Source organism: Phalangium opilio, unplaced genomic scaffold (assembly GCF_054372755.1).
Source record: "Phalangium opilio isolate 3A_F unplaced genomic scaffold, DU_Popi_V2 ptg000540l_1, whole genome shotgun sequence".
Classification (NCBI taxonomy): Eukaryota; Metazoa; Arthropoda; class Arachnida; order Opiliones; family Phalangiidae; genus Phalangium; species Phalangium opilio.
Window position 1 is genome coordinate 120,733 of NW_028324244.1, and position 15,572 is coordinate 136,304.

At 39.3% G+C, this 15,572-nt stretch overlaps 2 protein-coding genes across 6 annotated transcripts in view; one reads left to right on the plus strand and one right to left on the minus strand.

Moving 5' to 3' along the window:
• The window catches only part of AhcyL1 (Adenosylhomocysteinase like 1), a 59,026-nt gene that overhangs the window by 9,184 nt on the left and 34,270 nt on the right, over positions 1 to 15,572 (minus strand). The window lies entirely within an intron of this gene.
• LOC149588508 (uncharacterized) lies at positions 1,989 to 5,660 on the plus strand. 2 transcript variants are annotated; one of them, XM_089862458.1, is made up of 9 exons: positions 1,989 to 2,292; positions 2,365 to 2,704; positions 2,763 to 3,383; positions 3,442 to 3,861; positions 3,924 to 4,094; positions 4,185 to 4,416; positions 4,501 to 4,665; positions 4,897 to 5,107; positions 5,181 to 5,660. In XM_089862458.1, the coding sequence occupies exons 2-9, from the start codon at positions 2,396 to 2,398 to the stop codon at positions 5,452 to 5,454; spliced, it is 2,403 nt and encodes an 800-aa protein (XP_089718584.1). In that variant the 5' UTR covers positions 1,989 to 2,292; positions 2,365 to 2,395; the 3' UTR covers positions 5,455 to 5,660. The 2 variants fall into 2 exon arrangements, with proteins under 2 accessions (XP_089718584.1, XP_089718583.1); XM_089862457.1 differs by having other exon boundaries at positions 1,990 to 2,292; positions 2,760 to 3,383.

The following is a 15,572-nucleotide window of genomic DNA, read 5'->3' on the forward strand; positions in this document are numbered from 1 at the left end:
AGTTTTTATTTCTGTCCCATCTGGATTACGGAATTTAAACTCGAAAACTAGTTCCTTAAATTTTGCCGAATTGGGAGAGAGAAAGAAAGAAAATTGTCTGTATAATAAACATAAATACGTTTTTAGGCTTAAATAACGCGATAAATAAAATAAGAAAGATAAGATCAAAGATGTAGGTGAAGCTGCCATACAGTAACAACGCCTGTAGAAGTGTTCCAACCGCCCCGCTTCAAAGCGCGACTCGTCAGCCGAACTCGCAGGGGCTTAATGCTACCGTAACAATTATGAGTGAGCAAGGATCAAGAGCGCCCATAAATTGCGTCTAAAGCCCTTAAGATGTAAACTCTGGCATAGCGTTTGGTGATCTACTAGGGATTGACAGGCTTAGGTAAACGGTGTTATTACGATCTCTATAGGACTACATGGGAGTAGAGAGAGGTTACGTTTGCTTTTCCAAGGATTAAGTGAGAGAGAGAGAGAGAGAGAGAGAGAGAGAGAAGGGCGGTAAAATAAATACACGAAATACATAAACCTATAGTGAGGAGAGGGAGTTAACACTCTCAGTATATAAACACTGTGGGTTTCCCGCCAAGATCTATTTACAGGGTTCATACAACTTTTGGGGAAAAAAAAATTTCCCTGAGATTTCCAGTTTTTTTCCCCATATACTTCCCTGAGTTCTCCAGGTTTTCCCGTATATGGAGTATCGTATGGAGCAAATGTTAACAAAGGAAGAGGGGGGGGGGCAAATAGGACTATAACATACTCAAAGGACATCCCCGTATCTCTAGTAAAACCAGAGTTATGAGCCTCCAAAGTTTAGTGTTATGTTAATCCTACGGAGGGGATGTTTATGAACATTTTGCTTAATTACTCGGCCCCTGTTTGACGAAAATTTCCCTAATTTCCCTGAATTTTACTAAAAATTCTAAATTTCCCTGAGTTTTCCCGAGGGTTTTGTCAACAATTTATTTCCCTGATTTTTCCAAGTTTTCCAGGTTTGTATGAACCCTGTATTTAGGTGTATCTCGAAAACTATTAAGTCTACGCGCGATCATGGTTCAAAACTCCAAACGGACATGCTTAAATTTTCGTAATCTAAACTAGGTTAATTTTAAAGATTTAAGGTACATAAATAGGTACAGGTCATCGTAGGAGTATAAAAAAAACATCTTGGAATTAATATTATCAATAAAAATATATATATTAGGGTATAAAGATAAGGCGAGAATGTGGTTGGTTTGGTTAAGGGCGCGCGCGTGGTGTCCCATAATCAATAAAGATTGCGGAAAGCGTCATTTCAAAGCTTCATGACTTTACTGGTGGGAGAAAAATAAGCGGAGGAACCCTTCCCAGTGTGCTTCCAGAAAAATAACCCCAGAAAATCTTTTTTTAGATTGAAAGAAGCCTTATTCACGTGGGGGCAAAGTTACGGGCTGTCAGAAAAATGACCATTTCTTTTTTTAGGGCATGCACCCTCTTTCTCTCCCTTTATAAGAGCTAAGCCCAAGGGGTACTAATGGAAATAAATATATATATGGAAAGAAGAGAGGTTTTTCTTTATATTAACGCCGTATAAAATGACCTCGGCTCTCCCTTAGAGTATAATATACATTCACTTTTGTATAAATATAATTTAATACGCGGTGCTTTATCTTTTTTCATTTATTTTTTAAAATGTTAAGGCATAACCTCCGCTTATACCATTATTAAGTATTTATATTCAGTTTTCCCACTAAAACCATATTAAATATTAAAAATGAAAATGAAAAATATTAAAAACAACAAAGGAAAGATGATTAATTTAATTTAAGCAGGCGGGCAGAAAACGCGTCCGCGACTTGAATTAAAATGGAAGTACGACTCAAAACTCTCTCTTCGATTTTTCATTTTATCTACAATTCTTATCTACTATATACCCTTTGCATTTCCGTCTGCCTCTCTCCTTTCGTCTCCTTATCTTTGGTTGGAATGCTGGTGGTTTACCGGTTGAGTTGAGTCACCCCCCCCCAGCGCTTGGAATAAAACAGACGCGTTGAATCGAATTACCTCTCGCGTCAGACTGATTCGCCGCTAGAGGGAAAATTTTGGGAGGGAACCAAACTCGAAGGGGGACGTGAAAGATAAGCTTTTCCAACTCCAGTGAGTCTTTCCTCCCCTCCCGGCCATTCAACGGCGCGACTTCGCCATTCAGCCATTTTCGATTCGCGAGTCTAGACAGTGGAGAAGACGACGATTCGAGCGAAAAGACGCCATTTTGGAACGAGTCGAATTTAAATTCTCTAATTCAAAGTAATTCTTAGTCGAGTTGACCCAATTCAACGCTTAATTAATAACAATTCAAACTCTATCGCTTCAATTCAGAATGAATTCGTCATAATTCACGAAAAAAATTATGAATTCGCATTTATTCGATATCAACCCTTCGTTACTGCTTTTGGATGACGCTAATAGCAGCAACAGCTCGTGCAGTAACAACAGTAATGGTACGGGAAATCGAGTCGGGATTATTTCCAGGGTGACCAACCCCAACTCGCATCGACCGCATACGAACGTCCATAGAGCACCCTTGCCCAAGTACTTGGAGGATTACTACAGCGAATTGGCTCAAGCCGATAGAGCCGTTAGTGCCAAATGCAACGAATGCGGGACAGTGGTCAAAGGAAGCTTGGGGGTCACTTCGAACTTTCTAAGACACTTGAGGGTAAACGTGTCAATAGCCGAATTACTTTGGTAGCTAACTAAACATTTTTTTACAGCAGCGACATCCTTTCATCGATGTACAAAACCCTGGTCGACCATACCTAACCGCTAACGAACACACGCTGATGCCAGAAACCTTGATGTTAGACTACGGTCAACATCAATCTTCTATCGCGTCAACAAGTACTCTTAGCGTTCTTAACGCCTCAGCGTCGTCCGTAACCAATCCTACGCTACAATCTTTCAATAACCCTCGACAACGAACTCAAGCTGATGCCCTTTTGAAATGGCTCAGCACCGACATGCTCCCTTTAAGCTTAGTAGAGGAAACTTCTTTCCAAGATTTCTGCAAAACCCTGGACCCCAATTATGCTAAAATCAGTCAGCGAACTCTAAACCGGATGTTGATCGGAACGGTGTCAAACGAAGTAATGCCATCGATAAAGAACGCCCTAAGTCAAGTCGAAGACGGAAACACGCATTTAACCGTGGAAGTTTGGGGTCCACGTGATAAAGAAACGGGGGTCTTCGTCATCAGGACGTACTATATTAACGACCAATGGGAACTGAGGCATCACACCCTCGGACTGGCTACTATAGAAACGGAGAGAGAAGAGACGGAAAATTTATTACCAACTTGCGCGGCCACTCTTGGTCAATACGGAATAGACTTGAATAAAGTAAGGGATTATATTTGTCAGGCTAAAGCAAACCACGTACGACGCCTTTCTTAAACAGGTTGGAACCATTACTACCGGAAACGCTTGGAAAACTCTCCAGACTTCGTACTCGAACATGACCGGGGATCGTAAGGACTCGAAAAGCGTTGATGAAGAAACGCCAGCGGGTTCAACGGGTGGCGTCTCTTCTAGTGCAGGTACTGACGGACAACAGAACCCCGCGGAAGAATTCCTTAGCGCCGGCACCGCCGCCTCAGGAGCGTCAAGGGAAACGACGGAATCCGAGCAACAAGAACGAGAAAAGCATCTCCCCGGAGGAGCGGAAATTAGGATCTGCAAAACGGAAGTAGCTTCCGACGAATCCGACGCCCAGGATACCCAAGAGGACCCACTCAGTTCCGAATTTGAGTATTTACAAGCGGAACACCTTCCGAGTGTCATCGACGCTTTGCATAAAGTCGCGCAAAAAGCCATCGACGTAATGATTGGTAAACTATTATATTTACATTCTCAATAAACTGATTATGGAATTTCAATCAGTCTAGTCCAATATCTAAAAGAATTATGAGCGAACTGGTAAATATTTTGGGTTACTTTCGACGTCACGCGCGCTGGCGAGACGAATTGATCGAGAATATACCCCGGAAATTCAGAGGGCCTCTTAAGAGGACTTGGAATTCCAAAATCGATCTACTACAGTGGTACGCCGAGGTAATCTCCGAAGCAAAAATCCTGTCCTAAAACCTAAACAAGCACTTTTTTCCTATATCCTTTTGAGAATAAAATCTCTCTCGCTCTCAGGAAGAGGTTTTCAACGCCGTCATCTCTTGTTTATCAAACGCCTGGAACGAGCAGGTTCAGAACGGCTCTGTCGGAGAGAATCCACCCAATCTTCCTACTCAAGAAAGTTTCTACGATTGTAGAGCCATTTACACGCACGTTTTCTCGCCACTTTCAGAAGCGGTTGATACCTTACAAAGCGAAGGAACTTTGGCCTCCCTAGTCATACCGGCAATGTGCGGAATAGTCCAAGGTATCTCCTTAACAATAAGCAACATGGCCACCTACGATGACTTGACTTTTAATTAACGTTCCCCCCCCCACCTTTTCTAAACAGCGATTTGGACAGTGAAGGAAAGGGAAGAGGTGAAACGTGTCGCGAGTTTGGCTAACAACGTCATACAAGGGATCGACTACGGACGATGTAAAAACATCAGAGAGCACGACGTTTTCATTCTGGCCACCATCCTCGACCCTCGATTCAAATTGACAGCTTTTCCAGGTACGAAACAGCCAGGGGAGATACCGCGTGCCTCGAGATAACCAATTAGCTTAAACGACAAGGCACCTAATGAGTTCTCCTCATACGATCTCGTCTCTCTGTCTCCCTCCCCTCCTCTCTCTCTCTCTCTCTCTCTCTCTCTCTACTTTTATATAAGAGGATTAAAAGGGCGTCATTCTCGATGGGACCTAACCTTGACCTCATTTTGTTTTTTTATTTCATAAACGGCAGACGAATGCGTGGCAATTCGCTTGCACGATTTGCCAAATCGTAAGGAAGCCATTAAAATTCTGCGCGAGGCGTACGATAGCGTGGAATATTCCAACGGGCAAGCGGTGGTTTCGGTTATACCTTCGTCTAACGATACGACTAACCAGCAAGTGGATACGTCGGGAGCTCAGGGTTTAGCCAATAAAAAGATTTTCTCATTTTATATCGACAGGTAATTTAACACGCCTCGTGGGAAAATGTTTATTATTGGCTTAAAATCGCATTTTAAAAATAAAACACTATAGACCAATCAAGAAACCTCGACAAGAAACGGAAGTGGACTCCTATCTGGACGAAGACGCAAACCCTACTTACAACCCTTTGTCCTATTGGAAACTGAAGGAAAGTACCTGGCCCAGATTGGCAATTATGGCTAAAAAGGTTTTATCAATTCCCACGGGTCAAGAGTCACCCAATCGTCTGCTAAACAGCGCCAAAGACATCCTTAACTCTCAAAGGTTACAAATCGATTTGGGGACGATGGAAAACATGATTTTGTACCGCGAACACGTCAATTGAAAGCAAGTTCATTTCGTCAAGCGAGACATTGTGGCACGTGGTTCGAGTCGCGCCAAATTTAAGACACCACGTGCCTAGAACAATAAAGCGTTAACAAAATGAGCTTTCGTAAAACGTTAGGGCTTACGAAAAATTCCTAAGATCTCAAAAACATTTTACGTAAATGTAAATATTTATGGAAAAAAAATAAAAATAAATAAAATTTATTTCGGTGGTCTTTAATTTAATCTTACCATGACTAAATTCCGCGCGTACTCTTCGATAAGGTCTTCCACTTTGAAAGTATTTAAGGATTACAACTCCCGAGGGCTATACTGGTAAAGGCAATTTATCGCGCAGTTAAAGAAGTTTCGCCGTCCTCGACATAGTACGCGGAATCTATTATATAATTCATGTTTTAAGAAGGAAGGCAAGAACGGGGTAAACGCGACTCGTGTACTGCGACAAACGCGGTGCAGGCGGCGACGGCGTTGTACTGGACACTTACAATTGGCGCACGAGGGTCCCGTGCAGCAGGCAGCGCCGTCCAAAACGCGCTCCAAATGTGGAGAAGAAAGTCGTCCTTTAACAGAAATCGGTTTCTATGGAAACCCTAGAAAATTGTCCGTGATCCGTTATAACGCGGCGAGCGGACGCAACCCAAAAACGCCCTATCCTAGACTATAAGGTACGTTTGGATAAATTCTACAGTCGCAGCCGCTTAATTTCAGTTCTGAAAATATGAACGAGAGAGCTCTATAACTCCCTCTCCCTTAACTCTCTTTTCTGGCGTGTCTCTCGAATGTTTACGCTATTTTTGTTACTTCTCTCCAATATTCTATTTCTTTCAGGAAAGTTAGACAGCGCTAAGTTCGTGCCGCTGTTAAGGTTTTGGGAATTAAGCTTTCGGGATTGGTCGGAACACTTCTTTCATACGTAGTAACTATCGTTAAGCCTAATTGCTTTGCTTATTCAGGCTTCAACTTAAGCCTAATTTGTCACTAAGCCTATTTTGAGAGTAAAATTTCCAAAATTACTTTAAAAATTTAGTCTGAGAATTAAATACAATAGGAAATTTCAATTTCGAGCTCCCCGAAAAAGTTTTAGAATTCCTGAGACATAATCTCCGGTTGAATAAAAACTATAGAATTCAACACTCCGAAAGAAAAAAATAAATCCCAACTTACGACTTGACTTTTACCGTAATTTTCCTCCATCCTTGGAAGATGAAAAACTCTCAAGAGTTATTTCGAAACTTTCTCGCGAAAAATTCCAGAGATATGAAATAGAAATCTCTTCAAAACTCGGCGCTGTTTTTTATTTTATTTTTATTTTACTTGAATCTTCTTTTCTCACTTTGCTTTGAAGTTATTCCGTAATCATAGCAAACAAAAAAAAACCCCGTAAAAACCTCTTCACCTTCAAACACGCCACAATTTTTTCTTTAATTTTGTTTAAAAGTAGGAAGCAATTTAGTAATAGCGTAAAAGCGCAAGCTCGCGACTGGAGATGTCGCGAAGTCGAGAGCCGAAAAAAATCCTTGAATTTTTTTTTTTTTAGTTACTAAACCAAAACTCGTTAAAAATTAAACGCGAAATGAATATGCAAGTTCACGTTTTGCCAAAAAATTCACACAATTCGTCAGCGAAAATCGCGGTATAGTAAAAAAACACGACACGTTTGTAGTCCAGCGTCTCACTTACAATTCTCCTCGATAAATTTAAAAGCTGGCTTTTTAATTTTTCCCTTAATGAGGGGGAGGCGTTAACTTTACGGTGTTCTCTATACGAAATTAATAAGTCTAAATTTTTGGCTCCGTTCAGACTGGCACTTTTTTTTTAAACCGATTTCTACAAAAACGCGCGGTAGATGAATTTCGGTAACTCAATCTATACACTCTACATGAGCAGGACCTTCGGGGAAAAAAACTAGACCAAGTGACACGTGACGTTTACGTTTAAAAATTAAACAGCTGCCGTTAAAATAACTAACGATAAATGAGTTTTGGTTTATGTACCCGGCCGAGTATTAATCCGCTCTCTATCTAACCAACTGATGTTGTTCAAACACATTCGACCCCAAACTCCAAAATACCGAATTTCTAAATGGAGTGGTGGTGGCGTGTTAACGTTATACTACCGTCTTCGAATTTAAAAGGGTTAAGAGAGATACTTTAGAGTTTTATCGGGGTCATTCGGAAGACGTGATTGTCCGAAAAACCACAGTCCAGTATCGACTGGACGCCTGCCGCCTACTTTCGAAAAGTTAAATTTCTTCTCCTATTCGAGATTATTGTGTACTATTTTCCTTTTACTCTCCTTGGGAAAATTATCCACAACTTCCCGCTATTTATATTTATCAAGAGATTAATAAAATATTTAAACACCACTACCGTGTTCTTTTTTTTCTCTTTAAGTTTCTACAATTGTTCGCGTGGTTTTTCCCTATTTCGTTTTAAATTTATTACGGCTTTTGTTTGAGTTTAGTCAGGAGTTTGCATCTACATTCGAATTTGCATTCGCGCGCGTAATACGCGTAACGGTATAGCGTTAGAATGGTTAGAAGTTTTTGTTTAAGTAATAACCTTAATAATGGGAACCGAGGGGTCGGACCTTTTTCGAAAAAGTGTAAGGGATTTCGAAATCCAATTTGATTTCTTCGGATTTCGTCGGATTTTGTTTAATTTCAGAATTGGATAAAAATCCAATGGATTTCATCGAATTTTGACATTTTTCCCGTGATTCCGGCTGATTTTCCTATATTTACCGTGATATCGACGGATTTCGCGATATTTCCCTCGATTTCGTTGGATTTTGAGGTTTTTCGCGTGATTTCCTCGGATTTTGAGATTTTTCCCGTGATTTCCTCGGATTTTGAGATTTTTCCCGTGATTTCCTCGGATTTTGAGATTTTTCCCGTGATTTCCTCGGATTTTGAGATTTTTCCCGTGATTTCCTCGGATTTTGAGATTTTTCCCGTGATTTCCTCGGATTTTGAGATTTTTCCCGTGATTTCCTCGGATTTTGAGATTTTTCCCGTGATTTCCTCGGATTTTGAGATTTTTCCCGTGATTTATTTGTTGATTTTGTGATTTTTTTACTGATTTTATGATTTCGTTACTGATTTCGGATTTTTATGGGATTTCGTAATCAGCATTGATTTCGGATTTTTTAAGTTGGATTTCGCGGGTAGCCTACGGGATTTCATGAATGACCGACCCCTCGATGGGAACTTATTCCAAGGGTAAACAAAACTTAAAAAGGTTTTGTAACTAAATATCGTATTCATTCGACTGTGAAATAAATTAAAACAAAATTTATCTCGTGAAATTTTGTATATAAAAAAAGTCCATTAATTGAAATAAAATACGGTCAAGGAGCCAACCGTGTTTGTTTGTTTATTTATTATATTTCACGAATTAATACGTATATACCCATGAATATGGAACTAGAAAAGATGAATAGAATATTTATGCGCAATAATTCAATCTAATTTGAAAGTCCTCGTGATTTCTAATCAGATTTGGTAAGTAATCGGGGATAATTGTTCTCAAAACCTAATTAAAATCCTGGCATCGAGATATTTCCCAAATTCGAGATAATTAAACTAATAAAATTAAGGTACGGGCCGGTTGTTTATTCCTCCTTCGTCTCCGGGCTATGTAAAGATATATTTATAAGATAGGGTTAAGGAGAACTAGCGGATTGAATCGTTTAACTGATTGGACTCAACGCCATCAGCGATAGATTTAATTTTAGAAGTAGGAATGGAGAACAGAGTAATCAGGGCGCGCGTCAAAGTCCTGGACCCCCTTCCCCGGGACGGAGGGGTATGATAGCGACAGAGGTAAAAAGAAATTACGTATTTGTCGCCGTCCCCGTCTGCAACGTCATCAAAACGTAGTTTAAGTGAGCCAATAACATAATTTAAACTTTTCGTTACGTCTTGGAGGGAGGGGCTCTATACTGGGTGATCTATGAGTCGGACTGAGGTAAATACTAACCGTTCTCCATTCTTACTTCTAAAATTAGATCTATACCTGACGCCATATAGACCTATAGATGCTTCCGGAAATAGGACAGACCAAACGCCCATAGGAAGGAAGGCACGGCGAAGGGTTAATAATATTCCTCATTTTTGGAAGGAGAAAACTAAATGCTCCTTAAAATGCAACAATCACGAAACGCAACGCGCCTCAAGATCTCAGACGTATTTTTTAAAATATCCCTGCTAGATAAATCAGAAATATGAAATGTACAAATAACAAAACATTCCAGAGGGGGGTGGGGTGGGGGTTAGGATGGCCCGGCCCGGGGCTGACATTCCAGGGAATCGAAAATTTTCTCGCCAATCGAGAGTGACAGACACGTTTGAAAGAAATCTAGAGGGGATCCTATCATATTTTGAGTGAAGCAGATAGCGAAATATATATTCTGACAACCAAGTTGATTTATTAACAAGTGTATATAGAGCGAGAGAGAGGAGGGATGGGGAGAGGAAAGGCCATGTAGCGAGTAACCAGAGCCTCCAAATCCAATTATCTTGTCATTTATAGAAGAAAACGCTTTTTTTCCAAATCATAGACCCAAGTAGGTACTCGAGTTATATTTTATTTCGACTGAATTCCAATTTTGTTAGGTTACCAGGGATAGATGTAATTTTAGAAGTAGGAATGGAGAACGGTTAGTATTTACTTCAGTCCGACTCATAGACCACCCATGCATTATAGAGCCCCTCCCTCCAACCAACACGTAACGAAAGGTTTAAATTATCTTATTGGCTCACTTAAACTACGTTTTAGCGAAAAACACGTAATTCCTTTTTACCTCTGTCGTTATGACCCGCCTCTTCTTTCATACCCCTCCCCCGTCCCGGGGAAGGGGGTCCGGGACTTTGACGCGCGCCCAAATTACTCTGTTCTCTATTCCTGCTTCTAAAATTACATCTATCTCTGGGCTACTATTTGGAGTTTTTATTCAAACTAGGAATAATAAAACGCGAATAATTTTTGTCTATTAAAGTGTCTATAAAAAACATTTACGTTAGATTTATTGAAACATTTCGGTCCCAGAAATTTTCTTTTAAAATCAGAATCCTCATCAAAATTTCAAGGCCTTTATACCAATTTGACGAAGTTAAAAAACAACAATTTGCATTTTTGGTCTAAACAACTCGAAGAACGTACGTCTACTTGATTTTTGGGTGACCTTTGCCAAAATGCTCCTAGCATATAAGCCGATATAAGCTAAACCGGCAATTTTAAACTTCCAAAACTTTGATAATTTAGTAGTTTTATAGCAACTTTTTAACCGATTTTTCGCGTATAAAATTTGAATAAATACCCACTTTTTCTTTCGACGAGATGACGAAGATTAAGCGAAAAACGTTAACGGGGAATCCGAGATACGCGTCTCTCTACATATAATCAGAAGTATATAATACTTCTCTTCGAGAGAAGTGTACCACCACAAAGCGGGGTAAGTGTAACACGATTCTTAATTTCCAACATCATTTTACATTTATTATAGCAAGGTTACTAAACCGAATCACATACACCAGGTAAATAGTTCCCTCATCATTAGTCTTTTGCGTTAAAGTATTTGGCAAGACGCACTTGTGGATTTTTGTCCCACGTCAAGACAATCAAGGTTTGTGGGTTGATTGCTGAGGATTTAGTACATTACCAAACAGTTATAGAATTCACCTTACGGTGCGATGCCCATCTGTAGTTTGATGAGCGCGAAAGCAAACAAAAAGGTGCACGAGCCTGGGAAGAATGACGTTACATAACTAATGTATTAAGATGATACAGAGTGGCATCCTTCTTCTATTATCTCCTTCGGATATAATATATTTAAATATACCCTTTCCTCCCAAAAATTCGAAGCTTCCAGAGATCTCGCAAACCGATAGATATATTATTTTTCTAAGCTAGTATAATGTATCAAAAAAATATTCCGGATTCGAAAAGGCATAGATATAAATAAGGGATTAGATGGGGAAAAGCTTTTAAGGTTTTATGATAATATAATATATATTTTTTTAAACCAACCTGAAATAACCATGATACGTCCGATTTTCTCGAATGAATTTGAATCGGGGTTATTACCGCTATTCCGAATCTCTCACAGGCTAATACATGGTTTATTTAAACTAAAATAACGTACTTAATAACTTAAAGAACGAAACTGCAGTGGCTACATCCGAGAATTGAAAAACAAAAAACCAGTTAAGTTAGTTTTGTAGTCGTTGTGGGTAATAAGCCCGCTTATTACGAAGTGAACTAGCCATATTAACTTTGCGAAATTTTAATACGGGTTATGATGGAAAATTCATATAAAAATCCAAGCTTGAGGGTTTAAATCGATAAAATTTAGGTTTATTTAGTAATTATGTTGCAATTTTTGACGGCGCTAATTGTTACCCACCCTTATATATATCTATATAAAAACAACGCCCAATTTTGTCAACTCGTACTAATAAAGTCAAAAAATTATATTATAAAAAGCAAGAAGTGATATCTAGTTTATTATGGAGAAGTTATATAAATTCGCCCCACATTTATAATCTAGCTTTATCTCCAGTCCAAACGTTACGTAGGTCCGGAGTTAATCCCCGCCGCCTCTAAATTACAACCAGCATCATTTCAATGATTCTTGGAAACGCACGTCAGCGCGGCGACGCGAATGACGAAAATTAGTGATATTTTCCGACTGAGGAGAGGCGAAATAGCCCGGTGCCTCCTTTTACGTCCCCCCCTTGTATTTTGAAAGGGAGACTGGGACTATGGCGCGCGAATACTTAGACATCTTATACCTTCTCCCTAATTAAGTTGATATCACTTCTTGTAAAAAGTAAAGTTCAATCATTTGTTTTAGCGGATGCAAATACCTATACCTATCTTATAAATATAAATTTTGAGTAATTTGGTCAGCATTTTCAAATCGTTGCGAAGGAACAATGTTTTTAAAAAAAAAAAAAAAAACACCAAAATAATGATAATAACCGATATTCAAACAAACGAGTTCAATGGTTATATCTTTCGCAGTTTATTTAATGGTTTTATTTTATTTTCTAGACTTTCAGAAATATATGGGTCAAATATGGGGATGGAGAGAGGGTTTTTTTCTTTCATTTCGCTTTTGAAATAGTGAATGAATAAGTGAAAAAGCGAAAAAAGGTCAATCGTAATTTTGTAAGATTTAAAAGTTCCTTTCCCTTACTGTTACAAGCCATAATTTTCCAACGGAATCGTGGATGGAAAACGAGGGCTCGGACATAAAGACTGAACTAGAAAACATTCCCGAGGTAATTAACCATTGAAATTACAAAATAAGTAGGCGATCTCTCGAATTTCGAAATTTACGAAGATGAAATTAAGAGAAAGTCGTGAGATTCCCCGCCGAGTTTTGGTAAACTCATTATGACGCAATGGTTAATTAAACACTTTGCCAAAACTTCCAAATTACTAGAGCTATTCCTTTTATTAATATTTTCCTCTTTTACTAACGTAATAGCTGCATAGATAAAATTATTTGAAAAATAAATAATTAAACTCGAGAATGAGAGTTTGAAAATTACGTAGGCACGATTTCTATATAGGATCCATTGATACTGCCCCAGAAAACATTCAAAATTGTTCCCCCCTTTTAGAGGTGTGATAATAAGGTACAGAGAAAGTTTTATTCATTAAATCGAACCCTCGAATCTCAAACACAACCCGCCTGGTGCACTGGCGCAATATTTTGGCCCAACTTTTCCCTCCACTCTTAGCTAATTAATTATATCGCGAAAGTAAGGCCGATAATCAATTAATCTTTGAATTCAACCGTATTCCGAGGCCTTTGTATAATAAGCTTTCGAATTTTTAAAATTCGTACTACCATATATAGGCGTTTCTCAGAAATAAATTAATCTAAAGTTCTCAAACGTTTTAAAAGAATAGACAAATTCGTTTATTACAAACAGAGAAACCAACACAAGGGGGTGGGGCCGCCATTGGGGTATCCTCCCTCTCGCCAAGAAGCAACACCAGACGGAGCCCTGCGGTTCACTACACGCGGCGGGATCGAGGCTAACCAACTAACTCGCACTACTACCTCTGGCGGAACTTCTTGGTTTCTCCGTTTGTATTTAATAAACTAATTTGTCTATATTATTAAGTTACTTGGAATCGTAATCGGGTCTAGAAAAAAATCCAGCGGCGGATATCCGATATACCATCGCGAGTTCTTCCGGTATGGGAAAGTTGGTATACACACTCATGAGTATACCGGTACATTACCACCGGATGTGTTTATATTTTTATCTGTAGAACGTGCTTCCGAAAATATTCCTAACACATCACCGTAAACGAGGCGAATACAACAAACAGTTTTTGGGTGAGAAAATTAAAGGCCGAATACCAAACAAAAATAAAAAACATTACAAATTACACGATTCTGGGATGTTTTACGACCTTGACTAACGACTTTCCGCCGAATCTTCGTTTTTCCAGATTTCCCAGCAAGAAAAATCCGCTGTTTATTGTCTAAAGGGGCTTCTATTACTGTCTAGTTGTATTTACAGCTGGGAAGCGCAAATCTAATAAAGCATTAGTCTTAGGAATGGTACAAAACAGACCACCAGATTTTTTGGGGTTGGGGTAAATTTATAGCTGAATCTAGCCCCTTCATAATCCATTGTCTAATTCTATTTCTACAGTTGGATTATAGGAATGCTTAGGCTTAACGACCTTAGGAGTTCAGAATGCTGAATATATGCTTTTCGGCGAAAAACCGGGTTTAATCATATTAAAGGATTAAATCTAATTACGAGATTACTTCAAATCTTCTTTGGCTTTAATATTAAAGAACCTCATTTTTCGCGTCATAATCTTAAACCTTAATATAAAAAAAAATAAAAAACGCTTTTTCTTAGGCAAAAAACACGGAAGAAAGTTCAACGAGCCACGAAAATGTCAAACCGCGACAAGTTTGTTAGCGCAGGTTGAAGGAAGGAAGAAGTAGCGCGCGGTGCCAGCGCTAATTTTAAAGAAAAAATAATCTCGCGCACTTTCGTCGCGTGGGCTGCGAGTTTGATAGATTTTAGCAAACACTCTAGTTACAACCGAGTAGTATTTATACTAAAATGTTTTAGGTCTTCCAATAAGAAACGTCAGGTATAGGTTTAATTTTAGAAGTAGGAATGGGGAACGGTTAGTATTTACTTCAGTCCGACTCATAGACCACCCAGTATAGAGCCCCTCCCTCCAACACGTAACGAAAAGTTTAAATTATCTTATTGGCTCGCTTAAACTACGTTTTGATGACGTTGCTGACGGGGACGGCGTAAAATACGCTATTCCTTTTTACCTCTGTCGCTATGACCCGCCTCTTCTTTCATACCCCTCCGTCCCGTGGAAGGGGGTCCGAGACTATGACGCGCGCCAACATTACTCTGTTCTCCATTCCTACTTCTAAAATTAAATCTATCCCTGCCTGGAAACGTATAAGAATAAGCTACAGATATTATTACTCGTAAGTCGTAACCAAACCAATCCAATCGGGAAATAACGTTTTAGGGTTCCAATAAAATACTACTCAATGGATGCTGGGGAAAAGTCCATAAATTTCTCGCTTAACAAAAGATAACTATAGAACCCAAACCCAATTGAAGATTTATGCAATATTTGCAATTACATTAAGCATCCGTGTCTTTGAAAGAATAATTGCGTATTTCTTCTATCTGACTATTTCACGCTCTTCCCAGGCCCTAACCCTTTAGTTCCTAAACACAAAAGGAGCCTAGATTTGGTTGGTTTGTTGGTCTGGACAGGCTGGCGTCGCGTTGTCCAAGGCCCTCTAGAGGGACCAGGGGTTTCGGTACTTATTTCTTTCATCACTGACAAGGATTAAGTATACGAGCTAGGTCCCCGCAATTTTTTGGCAAAGGCACCCGAAAGGAAAAAGCTTCTCTATCGATCTAAACAGAAGACCTACTCCAGCTGTAGCGTACACGCAGTCTTTCAGGGCCTTGGTTTGTCCCAAATTCCTATTGGAAAGACAGTTTTTCAATTTAGTTTTTGAGGCAAACTAAGACGATCAATGGCTATATAGAGATCTCTTGAGAAATTTGTCCAGAGGGTTCTCCTCATCGAT

Excerpts from the sequence above, each read along its gene's own strand:
- LOC149588508 (XM_089862457.1), top strand. The coding sequence starts at position 2,396 with ATGAATTCGCATTTATTCGATATCAACCCTTCGTTACTGCTTTTGGAT. Across the intron at positions 3,862-3,923 it reads TCGCGCAAAAAGCCATCGAC|TCTAGTCCAATATCTAAAAG; the intron begins GTAATGATTGGT and ends AATTTCAATCAG. Across the intron at positions 4,666-4,896 it reads CAAATTGACAGCTTTTCCAG|ACGAATGCGTGGCAATTCGC; the intron begins GTACGAAACAGC and ends CATAAACGGCAG.